The 20,111-nt window shown below is 38.8% G+C and overlaps 1 protein-coding gene across 1 annotated transcript in view; it reads right to left on the reverse strand.

The window, feature by feature from the left end:
• LOC115223576 overlaps nt 1–20,111 on the reverse strand; it is an 83,617-nt gene that overhangs the window by 60,460 nt on the left and 3,046 nt on the right. The window contains exon 2 of the mRNA XM_029794216.2: nt 9,965–10,616. Within this exon, the coding sequence (XP_029650076.1) occupies nt 9,965–10,169 (205 nt within the window). The 5' untranslated portion in view covers nt 10,170–10,616. The remainder of the gene's footprint in view (nt 1–9,964; nt 10,617–20,111) is intronic.

Consider the following 20,111-nt stretch of genomic DNA (forward strand, 5'->3'; position numbering starts at 1 on the left):
GCTGAGGGAGGAGAGCATGATGCTATAATGATAATAATAATAATAATAATAATAATAATAATAATAATAATAACAATGATGATGATGATGATGATAGAGAATTAAGTCAAGAGAATAGTTTTTTAGCAGTGGTTGGTAGACCTCCTCCTCCTCAGTCCATCTCCTCCTCCTCCTCCTCTTTGTCATAGTCCCCTCATTGTTGGTAAACAGCAGAGGAGGGGATGGAACCTTGCCTTATCTGTCAGCTGTTAGCAGCTTACATGACAGGCAAACTTGTAGCTTGTGAAATAAGAGAAGTGTAAGCTATTTGAACATCACATCCCAGTCAGGCAGACCAGTATCCTCAGTCCTCCACTCCATGTTCCCAACAACCAAATTCTTTAATTACATTCATTGCTATGTCATCATTCCCCACTGGGAAATAAATCGACAAACAGCTACAAATAATCACCAGGTTTGTTTTTTTTTGGTTTTTTCGCTTGTTTGTTTTATTTTTGGCTTTATTAGATGTCAGAAGCATGGAGGAGGGGAGAGGAAAGTCCAAACAGAGCAGAATAACATGGAGTATTAAAGCAAAAATCTCTTTTGAGGAGAGGAAAAATATATTGAAATATAATCATAGAACGGGGCAAGACTGACATACATTCTAAACATTGTTGCTAATGTATTTCAAAATGAATTAAGGAAATCTAGAAGCAGAGTGCATGAGGATAAAAAAACATAAAGAAAACATTTATTTAATAAAAGCAATGAAGAAATCAAAGAAATTCCTTCTGAAAAAAAACGGAGGAGAGGAAAAAAAAATGATTTTTAATGTTTGAATTAATAAACAGCAAGAGGGAACAATAAGTGAGAAATTGAGATTTCTAAATTGTTAATGATTTTGGATGCAGAATAATAAAAGGGATTTGGAAAATGTAAGGGAAGGGCTAGTTGTGCGCTTAAGAAGTTCAGTTGACAATCAAATGGTTTGGGGTTCAGTCCCACTGCATGGCACCTTGGGCAAGTGTCTTCTACTATAATCCCATGTCAATCATTTGCAAGTGGATTTGGCAGATGGAAAATGAAAGGTGGCCGTTTTCCAACCACATCATTCAGGGTTCAGACCCACTGTGTGGCACCTTAGGCAAGTATCTTTGACTATACCCTTGGGTTGACCAAAGTCTTGGGAGTGGCTCTGACAGACAGAAACTGAAAGGAGCCTGTCAATGTATGTATGCATGCATGTGCATGCGTGTGTGTGCATGCGTGTGTGTGTGTTTGTCACCCAACACTGCTTGACAACCAGTATTGGTGTGTCTACATCCCCATAACTTAGCAGTTTGGCAAAATAGACGGATAGAATAAGTACCAGGGTTTACAAAACACATGTACTAGGATTGGTTCATTCGACTAAGATTCTTCAAGATACTGCCCCAGTATGGCCACAGTCAGATGACTGAAACAAGTAAACGATAAAAGACACACACACACATTATATATTTAAAATACATGTTTCCTATGGACTTCCAGCAATACATGTGCAATGATATGAAGTGACTGGCCGAACTTGGCTGCACCATGCCTACACATACACCCCATCACCTTTGTTTCCTCATAACTTTCGGAAAAATTAATATTTTTTTAATGAAATTTTCTACAAATATGCTTCAGATGATGTACATTCCAATTATATAAGATTTTGGTTTGAAATGTGTGTCAGTATGTATGCGTTCTATCCCACCAATTTTTATTTGCATGTTAAATTCTGATATAATCGTAATCTACACACTCTGAAAAGTATTTGCCAAAATTTTCATTTAAAAATTCCTATTTTTCTGAAAGTTATGAGAAAACAAAGCCAACTCCCATGAATTTTCTGAAACTCCTCTCCCCAGTCCCCCACTCACAAATTTTCACAACAAATTCAGATATAATCCGAACCTACACCATCTGAAGTATATTTGTAGAAAATTTCATTAAAAAATATCCATTTTTCTGGAAGCTATAAAGAAACAAAGTCAGTGGGGAACATTTGTGCATATATGTCCACTGCTTTACCATAATTGATACTAATATCGCATTGCTATTATATATCTACATATTAGCTTGCTTCACTTCACTTCATTTTGTATGTAACCATATTTAATTATATAGCTGCATGTTGTATATAAACAAACAATATACTTCTTTCATTTGGTTTGTATCCAAAAGGTGATAATACTGTGAATGAGATTGGTTCAATTTTTCTACACATAAACATATATGTAGGATAAAAGTATTTAAAGTGATATTGAGCTTAGTAACGAATATTAACTGTAATGCATTGTAGTGTGGATATATATCTATATCTATCTATCTATATATGTATTATGTATATATATAACATATGGAACAAAAATGCAATAGAGGACAATAAAATATTTGGACAGATAGATGATACGAAGATGGACAGGAAGAACAAAAATTAGAAGGACAGGGAAAAAAAAGGACAGGTCAATTGTGGTCTTCTTTCTTCAGTCAAGTTACCAGTTTTGGGCAGTTACACTTGAGGCTGTTCAATCTAGTTGCCCCCCTCCCCCCAGTCTAAGCTAAGAGCATTAGATTTTTTGTAAGAAAGCTAGCGAATGTGTACAGCAACAAAGACAAAAAATGGGGAACATGGTACACAATTACAAATACAAACAAGAATATAACAACAGGTGTCTTTCGACTGAGAATGAATCAATTTGGGCTGGTGTGTATAAAGTGAAAGCCTAAAGGCAGGAACATAGGAGATGGACATAAGAGGTGTTGGTGGTCGGCAGTCAGGCCAAGAAAGAAAGATCATGGCTGGCCAGACACTGGTCACATGGAAGTAAGAGAGAGGGGTAGATTCATATATATACATATATATATTATAAAATTTATTGTCAGTAATTAGGTAGTAATTTTTCATTCCTTTATAAATGCGTGTTCTTTTAACATGATTGCATTTCATCTTACGTCCCTATGTTTTCCATTATTGATGTTCAAGCTTCATTCATGTTGCATGTCTTGTCCGCATTCTTCCTGCATGCATGTCATATGCGTACTTACACATACGCACAATAGAATATATGATACAACGATACCAAACCAATGTAAAATACGCTATCTTAAAGATAGCATGTTTGCACTTGTATATATATATATATATATATATATATATATATATATATATATATATATATATATATATTGTTTATGCTAGTTTGGATCGAATTGTCATTTCGGTTCCATTATAACAAAACTGTCCGATGAACGGGAACGTGAAACTCCGAGTAACAGCTTTTGTTAAATTTCTGCTACTTTTAAATAAAGTATATATATATATATATATATATATATATACATACATGTGTGTGTGTGTGTGTGCACATATGTATGTGTGCATGCATGTGAGTGTGTATCCCTTTATCTTGACTGTCTTCTTATTGTAAACAAACATCACCATTATAGAAGTGTTGTTTGTTTGTTTGCAATTTTCCATCAAAACATGTCAGGACATTGTTTTGTAAATTTCTTGAAGGACTGGGCAAATGTTGGCAACAGGAAGGGCATCCTGTCGTAAACTAGCCTCGGTGAGTTTCATCCAACCCATTCATCATCATCATCATCATCATCATTTAGCGTCCGTTTTCCATGCTAGCATGGGTTGGACGGTTCTACTGGGGTCTGTGAAGCCAGAAGGCTTCATCAGGCCCAGTCAAATCTGGCAGTGTTTCTACGGCTGGATGCCCTTCCTAACGCCAACCACTCCGTGAGTGTAGTGGGTGCTTTTAACGTGCCACCCGCACTGGTGCCAGACAGAGCTGGCAAACAGCCACGAACGGATGGTGCTTTTTATGTGCCACCGGCACGAGGGCCAGGCGAGGCTGGCAACGGACACGAAACGGGGCGGTGCTGGCAACAGTCGCGAAACGGAAAGTTCTCTTACATGCCACCGGCACTGGTCCATTCATGCATGGAAAAGCTGATGTGATGAGGACGATGGTGATAATGATGATTGATAGAAGTAACTGCTTAGCTAATTAGAAGGTGGTTAAATCACAACTAAAAGCAAATTTTTCCTTTCTTTGAATAAACGAGGGCACAAGACAAGGGGAAGGCAGGGGAAACGGAGAATTGGTGACTCAGCCCCATTATTGTGCAACAGAGGCACAACAAGAGGGAGGGAGGTAAGGGTGGGGGACAGCTGCATCCAAGTGCAGATGTGAAGAGGGTCAAAGTTCCCTCTGACATACCCTACCTGTTAATTAAGGTTGGGCATCAAACTGTCCTTACTCGCAGGCACTGAGAACCCTTGCTAAGCCACTGATGTGGGGCTCTTGTTTATAAATCAGAATTTGGTCATTACTGTTTATCCATTGAAGAAGCAAAGGATTTTCATTCCAGAATGATTTTTGCTTGTTTGTTTTGTTTTTTTTTATGTTACCGGGAGGGGGGAGGGGGGGAGTTTTATTGTTGCCAGATGAAGTCTAAGGATAGAAAAACAGGGCAGGAGGATCGTACAAGAAAACATCTTACACCACCACCACCACCACCACCACCACCACCGCCATCACTGTCATCATCATCATCATCATCATCATCATCATCATCATCATTTACTGCTTGTGTTGCATTATTCTATTTGCTTTGATTTGTCAGCTGAAGCAAACTGAATCCATCCCAAGTCAACTCTCACAACTTCAGCGAAAATGGTTCGAGTGAAAAAGAAAGATGGATAAAAATCATGAGAGAAGACAAAAAGAAGAGTTCTGATATCAAAACTTATTTAATTATTCCAAAAAGAATAACTGGATCGCATCAAATCCCAGATTTAATGTTCAGTGTATGAGAACAACAACAACAACAAAAAGCCTGACCCGGTTTAAAGAGTTTGTTGGTGAAATTCACTCATGAAGAAACAATATACAGATCACCATTGTCATCATCATCATCACCACCGCCGCCGCCGCCGCCGCCACCACCACCACCTCATCATCATCATCATCATCATCTATATCATCATCATCATCACTTAACATTCCTGTTCCAGGCTAGCATGTGTTTGACAGTCTGACAGGATGTGATGGGTCCAAGGACTGCAATGTGCTCCAGCATCTGATTTGGAAGGGTTCCTAGAGCTGGATGCCCCACCTAATGCCAATCCCTTCACAGTGTACAGTGGATGCCTTTTTTTCCTGCCACTGGCACTTGTGACGCTGCCTTTCAGCTTGCAAGACTATGAAACGAAAGACAACGAAGAGCAGCTTTTTATGCTGAGGGAGTGGAGGGTTAAAGAATGATTAAGATTTATGAAAAAAATGATTGAAGGTAAATGAATAATAACTGCAATGGTGTATTGTTTGCCATGTGTTGATACTTAAAGAAAGTTCACAGAATATAACAGCATGAAAATACATGGAGGCAATCCCATAGATTAGTTAAACAAGCTCTTGTCAAAATAATTCACTAATGATTATTATTAGCAATAAAAGTTAATTTTTTTATGCCAATTCATGTATAGACATGCAAAGTTCAAAAGTTATCCATGTCAGTGTGTGTTTGTGTGATTTTACAGATTTGTAAGCTTGAATATCCATGACACATGGCAAGTTCCGTAGCATAAGGGAATGGTAAACCAAGTGTTGTAGTGTGCAGAATGGTCACAGAAGACAACAGTGAGGAAACAAGCAGAACATTTCCAGCATAAGAGTTCAAATATATGCAATAGTTTTAATTGGTTGAAAAATAGCCAATAAAAACAGTCTTTCAGCTATGTTCTACTAACATAGGAGTGGCTGTGTGGTAAGTAGGTTGCTAACCAACCACATGGTTCCTGGTTCAGTCCCACTGCATGGCATCTTGAGCATGTGTCTTCTGCTATATAGCCCCGGGTCGACCAATGCCTTGTGAGTGGATTTGGTAGATGGAAACTGAAAGAAGCCTGTTGTATATATGTATACATATATAAGTGTGTGTGTGTATGTTTGTCCCCTTAGCATTGCTTGACGACCGATGCTGGCGTGTTTACGTCCCCGTCACTTAGCGGTTTGGCAAAAGAGACTGATAGAATAAGTACTGGGCTTACAAAGAATAAGTCTCGGGGTCGATTTGCTCGACTAAAGGCGGTGCTCCAGCATGGCCACAGTCAAATGACTGAAACAAGTAAAAGAGTAAAGAGTAACAGGGTCATGTGACCCTGTTAGTAAACTAGTTTCTTGTTTCACAGTAACTGCCAATGATGTGTGTATGTGTGTGTGTGAGTGTGTGTGTGTCTACATTTGTATAAACTTTAATAACAATCCCTGCAATAAATTTAATGAAATATCAAGTTTGGTTTCCTTATTTTATGAAACTTCAGAATTTGCAGTTGATCAAGAAATGCTTTGGCTTTTCATGGAACAGGGAAGTCACTGGGAGTTTCTTAGGACAATATGCCCCCACTCCCTGCCACTTATTCCTCCCCACCCCAACAAAGAGGAAACATTGTTGGTATGTTATCCACCTCTACAGGATGGGAAAGAATATAGATGTTGAACAAGATGGAATTCAGAAACACCGAACTAGTGTACAGAATCTGTCCATTCTCTCTTCTCTGTCTCATAAACTGTCAACATTCATTTAGAAGAGAAAGGTCAAAGAAATTTATATAATGAAGAGGGAAATGACATCACGACTAATTTCAAGTTTTCTTGAGAACATTTGAGAGACAAGTGGAGAGCAATTAGAGGCCATTCAAAGTGGTTGGCTTATTTCTCACATTCTCGATGCCAAGAATCACACATATAACAGATGACACCATTATGATTAAATCAGGCTGTCTTTTATTAAACAATGAAGGTTCATAAATGGATCTTCATCGGTTTCGATGAGGAATATTAACCAATGTTTGATCAACTAATCTATGGACTCCTTCAATTATAATATTAGTGGCCGAGTATTCCAATGTATTCTCTTATATACTGTGCTTGTGTGTTTATGTTGTTGTATCTTCTTAATATTGTACTTGGAGACTGGCAATGATTGGCCTACCATCAGCATTATCACCATTTTTAATGTCTACTTGTTCATGTTTGCAAGGGTCAGATGGAATTTACTGAGGCAGATGTTTTATGGCTGGGTGCCCTTCCTGTCACCAACCCTCACTTGTTTTGAAGTAAAGTAAATACTTCCCATGGTCAGACAATGTTGTCATCAGAAGAATGAAAACCAACAACACTGCTTGTATGACAGTGGTGCTTGTTTACAACAATTAGATTATGTGATACCAAGGACACACAGACACACACAACAGACCTCTTTCAATTTCCATCTACCTAATCTGCTCACAAGGCTTTGGTTGAGCCAGGGTCTTTAGTAGAATACATTTGTCCCAGGAGGCACACAGTGGAATTGAAACTGAGACCACATGGTTGATAAGTAAGCTCCTTAATCACGCAGACATGTGAATAATTCTTTTACAGCAACTCATTAATGAACGATGGAATAAATAGCAAATTGTTTACTGAAATACGTTTTGGCTGCGAATGAGAAGTGTGGCAATTTGCACAAACCTTGTTTATCTCAGATGCAGAAAACTGACACAAGTTTAGGTTGAGGCACCACCAGAAACCCTGCATGCACTCTTCCCGTCAGATGCAAAAGTTTGGGGCAATGACCCTTAATGTCGGCACAATGTACACACGCACACACACACACGTATATTCAACAGGTTTCTTTTCAGTTTCTAGCAACCAAATCAACCAAATGTTTTGGTCGACCAGGAGCTATTGTAGTAAACACTTGTCCAAATTGTCACTCAGTCAGATTAAACAAAAGAACAAAAAATACATATAAAAAGTCTAGCAGTATATTTTATTTTCTGAAATTATTTACACCATTTAGCTTTAATTCCAGCCCATCTACCCTACACCCTGCCTTATCTAAGCCTTATCTATTTTTATACAGACTTTTAGGAGACAGACAGTATTGTTCTATTTTGAATTCCATGTCTAGTGGAAAAGAAAAGACTGTTAATTTAACTCCATTAAAGTTCTGGTTATATTTACTGAAGTAAAGCATCAAATTAGGAAAATAACGATTTAATGTAATCAGGCTAAATATCTGATGGCATGATACTAACTAATTAGAAATGGCTAATTACTCCCCGATACTAGCATAATCACTGTTTACAAAATGATTCTTTGCTATATACATCTATCGAAGAGTTCATTTGAATAGATTCCAGGGTCACTGAGTAGGGACGAATCTCTTTCGATGTAAACTTGAGACAATGAGTGGAACATCTATAAACAAGTTAGTGCTCCAGCATGGCCATGGTAAAAGATAAAAGAAGCCATAAAGACTGGGTATACATTTTTACCTCATCCCTCTCTTACTCGTTATCATCACCATACTCTTTTACTCTTTTACTTGTTTCAGTCATTTGACTGGGCCATGCTGGAGCACTGCCTTTAATCGAGCAACTCAACCCCGGGACTTATTCTTTTGTAAGCCCAGTACTTATTCTATCGGTCTCTTTTGCCGAACCGCTAAGTAACGGGGAAGTAAACACACCAGTATCGGTTGTGAAGCAATGCTAGAGGGACAAACACAGACACACAAACATACACGCACACACATATATATATACATATATACGACAGGCTTCTTTCAGTTTCCGTCTACCAAATCCACTCACAAGGCATTGGTCGGCCTGGGGCTATAGCAGAAGACACTTGCCCAAGGTGCCACGCAGTGGGACTGAACCCGGAACCATGTGGTTGGTTAGCAAGCTACTTACCACACAGCCACTCCTGCGCCATACTTTATAATTTCTTTTTTTTTTTTTTTCAGGTTTAGAAATACATTACAGAGTGTTCATTAACCCGAATCCCACCTGAAAAAACTCTGGTTCCAGGATATTAAAGTTCCTGAGTGAAAGAGATTTAAATAACTTGTTATTCTATGTTTCAAACTGCAGCTTCATGAAGACAGATTTAGTTTATTAAACTCTGCATATTTTTCAAAATTAATTGCAACAAAAGAAGTGAATTTGAACAGGAATGTTGTAATAAAAGGGTTCAATTATTTATAAGGATTCTATTTCTCTCAGAGACTTCGTAACCTGCCAAAATTTACTGTTGTCATTGTTAAATGTAAATAGTAATATTCATTTGCACATTTTCAGTCTGATTTTCCTTGTGAGCATGAGTTAGATGAGTACATAAGAGATAACAGTTAGTGACAAGTAAGGCACCCAGCTGTTTTACAACTGGATGCCCTTATTGTCATTACCTGTTACTTATGTCCCAAATGTATTCCACATATCTTTGAAGGAAACAAAGCCAGGAGACAACCTATTGACTAGAGAAGTGATAAGAATGTCACCATGAGTGGCTGAGTGATTTCTGGATGAAGTGCAAATGTCAAAAAAGACAGAGACACACACATACGGAAAAAAGACACATAAATACATACATATGTGTGTGTGTGTGTGTGTGCATGTATGTACACAAAAAGGCTTCTTTTTGTGTCTGTCCACCAAATCCACCCACAAGAGTTTGGTCAGACTATAATAGAAGATATTTGCCCTCAAGAGCACATTGTTGGGAAACAAACTTCTTATCCACACAGCTATGCGAGTACTTAGCCATGTCTGTACCAAATTATGAGGGGGTGGGGCTGAAAAGTTCCTGGCTTTAAGGGTGTCGTGAAAGGCTTGGTTGGAGGCCCAAACTTCCGAGTTCTTTTACAGGGCTTAGAAAAACTGAAGGACAACTGCAACAAGTGTGTGAATCTGAGAGGGGAATATGTTGGATAAAATCATAATTGACCGATCCTCCTCTATTTTCTTTTAGCCAAACTTTTCAGCACCCTCTTGTATCATTATTATCTAAAAATAGATAATAATGCATTGGACGGTAAAAGCTGACATTACACTGTGATGATGTTGAGAGAGAATTACAGAATAAAAGTTATCAAGAGAAACACTCACCTTGTCTATTTATCATTTCACCATCAGTTGCAATCACTGTACAACGGCCTTCATGGCAAGTTTTCCAAGGAATTTTGAAAAGTCCACAATAATAATGTCGATCGTAAATATCATAGGTCCACCACATGGGAATACACATTCCAGCCACTTGGAAACCAGTGGCCACAACCGTCGTTATGGCACACATAACAACGGACAGGATCATTGTGAATGTTTCATACAAAAACAACTTGAGAAGAACAAACTGGAATGTTGTTGTCTACTGATTTCGTTTTGAATAATGTAGATAATCCTCGTGATTGTTCAGGGTTAAGATAATATTGTTTTAAACAATGTTTGCATTGGTGATTAGGGATTTCGTGTCAATTAGTAAATAAATATGTAATTGAGTGGTTATCTCAATTTAGCATTCAGAAGTATAAACTTCCTGTGACATCAGTCGTTAGTGCTGGACTTAATTTATTGGTTAAAAAAAAAAAGAAACTTGAAATTAACCCAGTTAAGGAAATGACATTGTTGCACGTGATATAAAATTTTGTTTGTTAAAATATAATTCCCATGATATAAGTGTTCAGCGCCAAAGAGAAATGGGTTAAGGGAACTGTCCTTCGGAATAAGGACAATCCTTCAGGCTGTGGATCACCAGGAACATCTGTAAAAGACAAAGAACCAAAAATTAAATAAATCAGTTTTATAGAGAACAACTGAATGCATTTAATATTGAGGACAGCAAAGTAATTCAACTGTTATTTAAAAGAATGAAAGACTGTTTCTCTTAGAAACAATATCTAATGGTTATTACCACCTTAATTAGCTCTTATTCAAGTTCGTTCTCACAGACTTAACACATTCAACATATCAGACACTTTTGCTTCAATCATTACAGCTTTTTCCATTTTCCAACAATGCATGAAGGTACTACAAAGTCACAAAGAATTCACACCACAAAAAACGATTTATCTTAAAACAGGAAACATGATAAATGGATGCTTTGTAAGGTGGAAGCTATTCTTGGCAGATGATGCGCTTCACTATCAGTTTGTAAGACGGTGGGCTATGGACAGTAAACATTGTATAGGAAGGAAGTTGGATGATTTACAAGTGAATGCTTTATCCAATCGACATGGTCAGAATTATTAGGATTACAGACAATAATAAAAGACAGCTACATTAGAATGACAATCTAGTGTAATATTCAGACTGGGGCTGTGTAAAAAGCAAAGCTGGAGTTGGATAGACACCAATGTGACGATAAAAGTGTTGAGAGAGTAGCAAGATGCAAGGTTGAGAAATAAAAGAAGCAACAGAAAAGAAAAAAGAAGAAAAAAGACCTAATTAGAATTGCTACAACTTCTTCAGCTGAGGTATTTAGAAACGGTGGTAGAGTAAACAGGATTTGTAAATGTATTCATTTCACAGAAAACAAGACAATGAAGAGTTTAAGAGAAGAGGAGGTCTACATAAAATGACAAGAGTATAGAGTTACGAGGATGAGTATTAATACAGAGTCTGGACAGAATACAAGTCTCTCTAAAGTACATGTGGCATTACGAAACAGACTCAGTGCAACTCTGCAAAGTGATTAATGATAGAAAGAATATCCAACCAGAGGAAATACGCCATATTGGAAGACAGAAAACCCATTCTGGAGGACTCTCCAAGCTGCATCACACGGTGAGCTGTTGAAGAGAGCCATTGAGGGTAGAAAGGACTCTTTAGTCTTACTCATGGAAGAACCTCACTAGTGGTGGCCACATGATAAAAAAAACACACAATCTACATCATAAGACATAGGAGTGGCTGTGTGGTAAGTAGCTTGCCTACCAACCACATGATTCTGGGTTCAGTCCCACTGCGTGGCATCTTGGGCAAGTGTCTTCTGCTATAGCCTCAGGCCGACCAATGCCTTGTGAGTGGATTTGGTAGACGGAAACTGAAAGAAGCCTGTCGTATATATGTATATATATGTATGTATGTGTATGTATATGTTTGTGTGTCTGTGTTTGTCCCCCTAGCATTGCTTGACAACCAATGCTGGTGTGTTTACGTCCCTGTCACTTAGCGGTTCAGCAAAAGAGACCAATAGAATAAGTACTGGGCTTACAAAGAATAAGTCCCGGGGTCGATTTGCTCGACTAAAGGTGGTGCTCCAGCATGGCCGCAGTAAAATGACTGAAACAAGTAAAAGAGTAAAAAAGTATAACACAAAAGATGGCCAGTTTTCTCTGCCAGTGCATCTGTGTACAAGATGGTACAGGCTGTGATGGCACATCCACTCCATGTCAGTTTGGAAAACAAGCGTAAAATGATAACAAAAATGATAACAAATTATGAAATTTCTCAACAATTATGGTTTGTTTGTTTTACATTATTTGGGTTAATCCATTTTCCAGTTGTTTTTAGATAACAAAACCACACAAATACACACACACAAATGTAAGTAACAAAATGAAAATAACAACAAAAAATGACAAGATAAAAGTTGTAAGTATATGAGAGAGAATATATATATGCAGTCACCCCAATACATATATATATATCATCATCATCGTTTAACGTCCGTTCTCCATGCTAGCATGGGTTGGACGGTTCGACCAGGGTTCTGGGAAGCCAGAAGGCTGCACCAGGCTCCAGTCTAATCTGGCAATGTTTCTACAGCTGGATGCCCTTCCTAACGCCAACCACTCCGTGAGTGTAGTGGGTGCTTTTTACGTGCCACCTGCACAGGTGCCAGGCGGGGCTGGCAACGGCCACGGTCAGATTGGTGTATTTTATGTGCCACCGGCACGGAAGCCAGTCGAGGCGGTGCTGGCATCGGCCACGAGTCGGATAGTGCTTTTTACGTACCACCAGACCAGGGATCCTGGCTGGTTCAATTCGATTTCGATTTCGCTTGCCCCAACATGTCTTCACAAGCAAGGGGGTTGGCATGGGTGCCTGTCGTACGGTCGCATTGGAGTATTTTACGTGCCACGGCCACGAGTCGGATAGTGCTTTTTACGTACCACCAGACCAGGGATCCTGGCTGGTTCAATTCGATTTCGATTTCGCTTGCCCCAACATGTCTTCACAAGCAAAGGGGGGTTGGCATGGGTGCCTGTCGTACGGTCACATTGGAGTATTTTACGTGCCACGGCCACGAGTCGGATAGTGCTTTTTACATACTACCAGGCCAGGGATCCTGGCTGGTTCAATTCGGTTTCGATTTCGATTGCCCCAACATGTCTTCGCAAGCATGGGGGGTTGGCATGGGTGTCTGTCGTCGGATGAGGTTCTATATCGACTTCACTTGCCTCAACCGGTCTTTGTGTCCAAGGGAGGAAAGGCATTCATAAGTGGGCTGGGCTCACTTGTCCTGCCTGGTCTTCTCACGTACAGAATATTTCCAAAGGTCTCGGTCGCTGGTCATTTCCTCAGTGAGGCCTAAAGTTTGAAGGTCGTGCTTCACCACCTCGTCCCAGGTTTTCCTGGGTCTACCTCTTCCACGGGTTCCCTCAACTGCTAGGGATTGGCACTTTCTCACACACCCATCTTCATCCATTCTCGCCACATGACCATACCAGCGCAATCGTCTCTCTTGCACACCGCAACTGATGCTTCTTAGGTACAACATTTCTCTCAAGGTGCTAACGCTCTGTCGAGTATGTACACTGACATTACACATCCATCGGAGCATACTGGCTTCATTCCTCACGAGCTTACGCATGTCCTCAGCAGTCACGGCCCATGTTTCGCTGCCATGTAGCATGGCTGTTCGTACACACGCATCATACAGTCTGCCTTTTACTCTGAGCGAGAGGCCTTTAGTCACCAGCAGAGGTAAGAGCTCCCTAAACTTTGCCCAGGCTATTCTTATTCTAGCAGTTACACTTTCAGCGCACCCACCCCCACTACTGACTTGGTCACCTAGATAACGGAAGCTATCAACTACTTCTAGTTTTTCCCCCTGGAAAGTGACGGAAGTTGTTTTCTGCATATATATATATATATATATATATATATATATATATATATATATATATATAGGTGCAGGAGTGGCTGTGTGGTAAGTAGCTTGCTTACCAAGCACATGGTTCCAGGTTCAGTCACACAGAGTGGCACCTTGGGCAAGTGTCTTCTACTATAGCCTCAGGCGAACCAAAGATATGTGAGTGGATTTGGGAGATGAAAACTGAAAGAAGCCCATTGTGTGTGAGTGTGTGTGTGTGTGTATGTATGTGTGTGTGTATGTATGTATGTATATGTGTGGGTGTGTATATGTTTGTGTGTCTGTGCTTGTTCCTCCACCATCGCCTAACAACTGATGGTGGTGTGTTTACATCCCCGTAACTCAGGAGTTCGGCAAAAGAGACCGATAAAATAAGTACTGGACTTACAAAGAATAAGTCCTGGGGTCGATTTGTTAGACTAAAGGTGGTGCTCCAGTATTGCCACAGTCAAATGACTGAAACAAATAAAAGAATAAAAAAGAATATATTTATAAGCACCGAAATGTGTACATGTTCTACATGTACAAGCGTTAAGCCCACTTCTACATGTAAAATACACCCACCCACCATGATCATCATCATTGTAAATAGATGCCTGTTTTCCATGCTGGCATGGGTTGGATGGTTTTTAGTATCTCTGTCTCTCTCTCTCTCTCTATACATATGTGTGTGTGTATATATATATATATATATATATATATATATATATACACACACATATACATATATGTGTATGTATGTATATATATATATATGTCTTATTATTCTCCTTGTCCTGTCTTTTACTGCTTATATTTTGTACTGTCGTTACTGTCCTGTTTTTGTTACCATTTTTACCCCTCTGTAAAAAGATCTCAAATTTTATTTAATTTGCTTTTCGCGGGAAGGAAAGTTTCTATCGAAGATGCGTATCGCCTTCACTTTCGAAACGCAGAGTAGATGAAACCATGGCGACTGAAGAAGGGGAATTTTCCTTGTGTTATTTGTCCTGTACTCTATTTTTTTGTTGTTTAAGAAAAATGTCCAGTTCCTTGGTTTTGTGTTTATGTTTTCGTTTCTCACTGTGTTCGACGTTTTTTTTTTGATGTCCTGTACCCATATATGAATGTATATATACATATATATGTAGGTACGTACATATATGTATATATATATATGCATATGTTTTATTTATTAATATATGTATATATATATACACATATACACACACACACACAATGTACTGGCACTCCATTGGTTAAGATGACAAGGATCCCAGTTGATCCGATTAACAGAACAGCCTGCTCTTGTGAAATTAACGTGCAAGTGGCTGAGTACTCCACAGACACATGTACCCTTAACACATGTGCCCAGGGAGATTCAGTGTGACACAGAATGTGGCAAGGCTGGCCCCATTTGTATTACAGGTACAACACATTTTTGTCAGCTGAGTGGACTGGAGCAACGTGAAATAAAGCGTCTTGCTCAAGGACACAATGCGTCGCCGGGAATCGAACTCATGACCTTACGATCATGAGCCGAACACCCTAACCACTAAGCCTTCTAAAAACCTTACTCTTGTATCAGGGTACATTTTGTCTTCTTGGGTCCAGTACAGTCCTTTGTCATCTCCTCCCTGAGATGCAGCCCCTTCAGATCAGTCTCCCAAGTTTTCCTTGGTCCCACTCTTCCAATAACTTGAAGAGACCAGCCTTTCCTTTTGTAACTGTCAGCCTCCATATGCATTATATACCCCCTTACTAGTTCCACCTTCCCCCCTTGTACACTACATTTGAATTCCTTTTATACCCAGTTTCTCTCTCATCTCATCTCTACTCTGTACTTCATGCCCACCACTGACATCAAATGGTCTCATTGCTTTGTGGTCTTCACAAGTCTTCGCCATTCAAGGTCCACATCTCACAGCCATGCAGCAGCAGCAGCACGGTCCTAAAACAAACATCGTACAATCTGTCCTTCACTCTGAAGGAGGAGAGACCCTTGTTGCCAGCAGTGGTAATACCTCCCCCAACTATTACCAACCCATTCTTACTCTGGATGCCATACTCTCTGAATAACCACCTCCCCTCCTAATTATGTCTCCTAGGTAACAGAAGGCATTGACTGGCCTTTAAAGCGAATCTATTTCTAGACATGGCATAGCATGTATTGCCCTGGTGCATATGTTGCATACAAAGCTGACTCCCTTCACTGTTAGTCTGAGATGCCATGTTCACAGATGGGCACAGTACTTGCAGTTTATACCTATTCCTTTTCTACACACTGAGCAAAGCCATTTTCCCTAATGAGACAGTTGTGGTCCTGTCTGTTTCACCCACTAATTAATATGTTTAAATATAAACATCTAACCATCTATCTATCTCTCTAACCATCCATCCATCTATCTATTTACTTACCTATCTATCTAACCATCCATCTATCCCTCTAACCATCTATCTATATATATATATATATATTATATATATATATATATATATATATATATATATATAATATATATATATATACATACATATATACATACATATATATATAATATATATATATATATACATACATATATATATACATACATATATATATATATATATATATAGATAGATAGATAGATATATAGATAGATAGATTTAAAGGTGTAACGTTTATACTAGTCTTGATAGAATTGTCATATCGGTCCAATTTTAACAAAACTGTTCGACGAACGGGAATGTGAAACTCCGAGTAACAGGTTTTGTTGAATTTCTGCTGCTTTTAAATAAAGTATATATATAAAATCACCATTTTAACATCCACATTTCCCTGCTTGCATGGGATGGCCAGAGTTTATTGAGACACATTTTCTATGGCCAGACACCCTTCCTCTTGCTAACTCTCACCTATTTTGAAGCAAAATAATGATTCTCTGTTTTATAAACAACAAACAACTGAAGGCATAATTAATACAGAAAAGGGGGGATCAAAGAATCGAGCCATTTCCTTACAAACATCATGCAATATACATCAACACATCAAAGAGCCCAGACATACATTTGTGACAGACTGCAAGTAAAGGACAGTCTGTGTTGGCAACAAGGCTGTTGTTTATGTACATTCTAACCATTACAGCCGTTGTGTGAGACAGGTGTAATAGTAAACGTTTACTGTTGTTTACAGCCAACAAAAACGTGTGAAGATGAGGGAAAAAACCTCGGATCTTTTCCATAATGGCACATGGTACGGTTAAGATGTTTGCTTCCCAACCACAAGGTTTTTAGTTCAATTCCACTGCATGGCATCTTGGCTTGGCGTATTCTACTATAGCACTGAGCCAACCAAAACCTTGTGAGTAGATTTGGCAGCTAGAAACTGAAAGAAGCCTTTGTTTGTGTGTGCACGCGCGTACACACACACACACATATACATATTCATACATAAACGCCATGCACAAAAGTCCCGGCCCTGGAGTCAATTTGTAACTATTGTCGAAGAAAAATAAAAACTCGATTTGAGTTCTGTCCATCCTGTTTGTAATAACTAATTTACAAATACTATCATAACCCTAGTTGTGTGTCTGTGTGTGTGTGTGTGTGTGCGTATTTTCTCAGTAAAATGTAAGAGGGAAGGGAGAGAGTGGAAAGAGAGCAAACAACAAAGAGAAGACAGAAAAAGAGGGGTGAATAGGAGGAGAGAAATTGAGGGAAAATAAGGGCTACTCACAGGCAGCCATAAAACAAGGCCCAGGCATTTACGGCACACACACATCAGTTAAAAGCACGCTCAATCGAACACACAGATACATAAATATGAGCCCAAAGAAAAAATAAAAGACATTTAATTTTATAATATCTGTAATTTTGTGAATGAAAATATGGACGAATAAATTTATTGATAAAGAAAAGATGTTCAGGGAAGCAGGCAATATTATCTTTGAAAAATATTTATACAGTGAATTCATTGTTTCTTCTAAAAGGGTTAAATATAGAGATTTAGTAAATTTTTTATTGCAGGGTTGAAAGAAGCTACGTTCGGTCATTTGGAATAAAGAACTCAAAGACAACGATTTAATGGTATATTTCTTTACGTTCTGAGTTCAAATTCCGCCGAGGTCGACTTTGCCTTTCATCCTTTCGGGGTCGATTAAATAAGTACCAGTTACGCACTGGGGTCGATATAATCGACTTAATCCGTGTGTCTGTCCTTGTTTGTCCTCTCTGTGTTTAGCCCCTTGTGGGTAGTAAAGAAATGGGTATATTTCTTTACTTGTTTTAGTCAATTGACTGCGGCCATGCTGGAGCATCGGCTTGAAGAGTTTAACAGAAGAAATCGCCCCTGGTACTTATTTTATTTAAAGCCTGTTACTATTTCTATCGGCCACTTTTGCTGAACCGCTAAGTTACGGAGACGTAAACAAACCAACACCGGTTGACAAGCGGTGGATGGGTGGGGAAAACACAAACAAAAATACATCACTGGTGTCTCTGAAAATGAGCAGGTTATCAGCTTTACATTTTGTTGGCCATGAGGAGATTTATTAAGCCTACTTCATCATGAAATCCGCGGTGACAAAGCAGGCACATAATAGAAGAATCAGAATTCAGTGAGCTTTTCGTGCAACCTGAACTCCAGGGTACACAGCACTACAATGAACGATCCTGAGCAAGACGCTTCCAAGTACACACACGCACACATACTAACATACAAACACACGATGAGTTTCTTTCAGTTTCCTTTTTCCATTCTTTCATGGGTCACCCTCATCACGGCTGGAAACAAACGACACCACTTTTTTTGCTGGTAATACTCAAGATCCTTCCAAGTACATCTGAAAGCTACCCATTGTACGTACGTGCATGCATGCATCCATCCATATATACAATGGGTAACTTTCATTTTCCGTCAATCAAGGTTTTGGTCAGCCAGGAGTTTAGGGAAGAGACATGCCCAAGGTACGTGCACACAGGGACTGAACCCAAGACACATGATTGAGAAGCAAGCTTTTTAATCACACAACCACGCTTGTTTGATTTCTTCTTTAAAAAAAATTTTTTTTTGATAATAAGACAACAACCAACAAAATATGATTCATTAAACAAAATCCAGATTCACTTTTTATACGTCGTCATTGAAATCGTTTTAACGCCCACGTTTCCATTCTTTCGTGGATCACCCTCATCACGGCTGAACATGGTTTCACAGAAGACAGGAAACAAACGACACCACTTGTTTGGAGGTGATACTCGTTTACAACCATAACACAATGTCAAAGAAACACTAACACACATATGTATTATGATTGGACTTCTTTCATTTTCACCAAATCCAATCAAAAGAGTTTGGTAGTCTTATATATATATATATATATATATATATATATTATAGATAAATATATATTGTACACAGAAAGAAGCGTTGATCATGGAAATCTGATGGGGAACAGATTTATCAGAAAAGAATGTAATAAAAGTTTGCTTTATTAAACATGAAACCACACACACACACATTGTAAAATGAAACAAGGATATGCCATTCCAATAATGTATTCTACCAGCTTCAATGTCTACGAGTGATGTTTGAAATGGATATATGAGTATTGAGAATATGTATAATTTAGTGGACGAAAATAGTAATATGTATAGAAGCTCACTTCTTATTAACCATGGTAACAGTGAAGGTTTATGGATTAGTGTTAGAGTGTTACACTCATGATCGCAAGATTGTGGTTTCAATTCCAGGACCAACCGGCGAAATGTGTTGTTAAGTAAAACACTTCATTTCACATCGCCCGCCTATTCAGCCTTGAGTTCCAAAAGTAGCCGAAAAGACTGTGCCACAACAGACTGGCGGCCCATTGAGGTGGACGGTTTTGTAATATTAGTCCTGCAGATTGCCATGAAAACTCAGGGCCAAGCCCTGGTCTTGAATTCAAAGGTTCATGAAAAGACCAAATATGGACGGGTGTTTCGCCGTAACTGAACATGTTAGATATAAGACATGTCATAATGATATTTATATTATAATATAGATACGTATCTGGAACGCATGCTACACTGACTGTTGACAAAACACGATACATTCGGTAAACAAACTTTGACCTGAACCTCGGCTGACAATGCACGATCTGCCGTTACAAGTTTATACCAAGTTCATTAAATACTTGTTTCAGCTTAATTTTCTTTTTT

The sequence above is a fragment of the Octopus sinensis genome, linkage group LG23, assembly GCF_006345805.1.
Source record: "Octopus sinensis linkage group LG23, ASM634580v1, whole genome shotgun sequence".
Taxonomy (NCBI): Eukaryota; Metazoa; Mollusca; class Cephalopoda; order Octopoda; family Octopodidae; genus Octopus; species Octopus sinensis.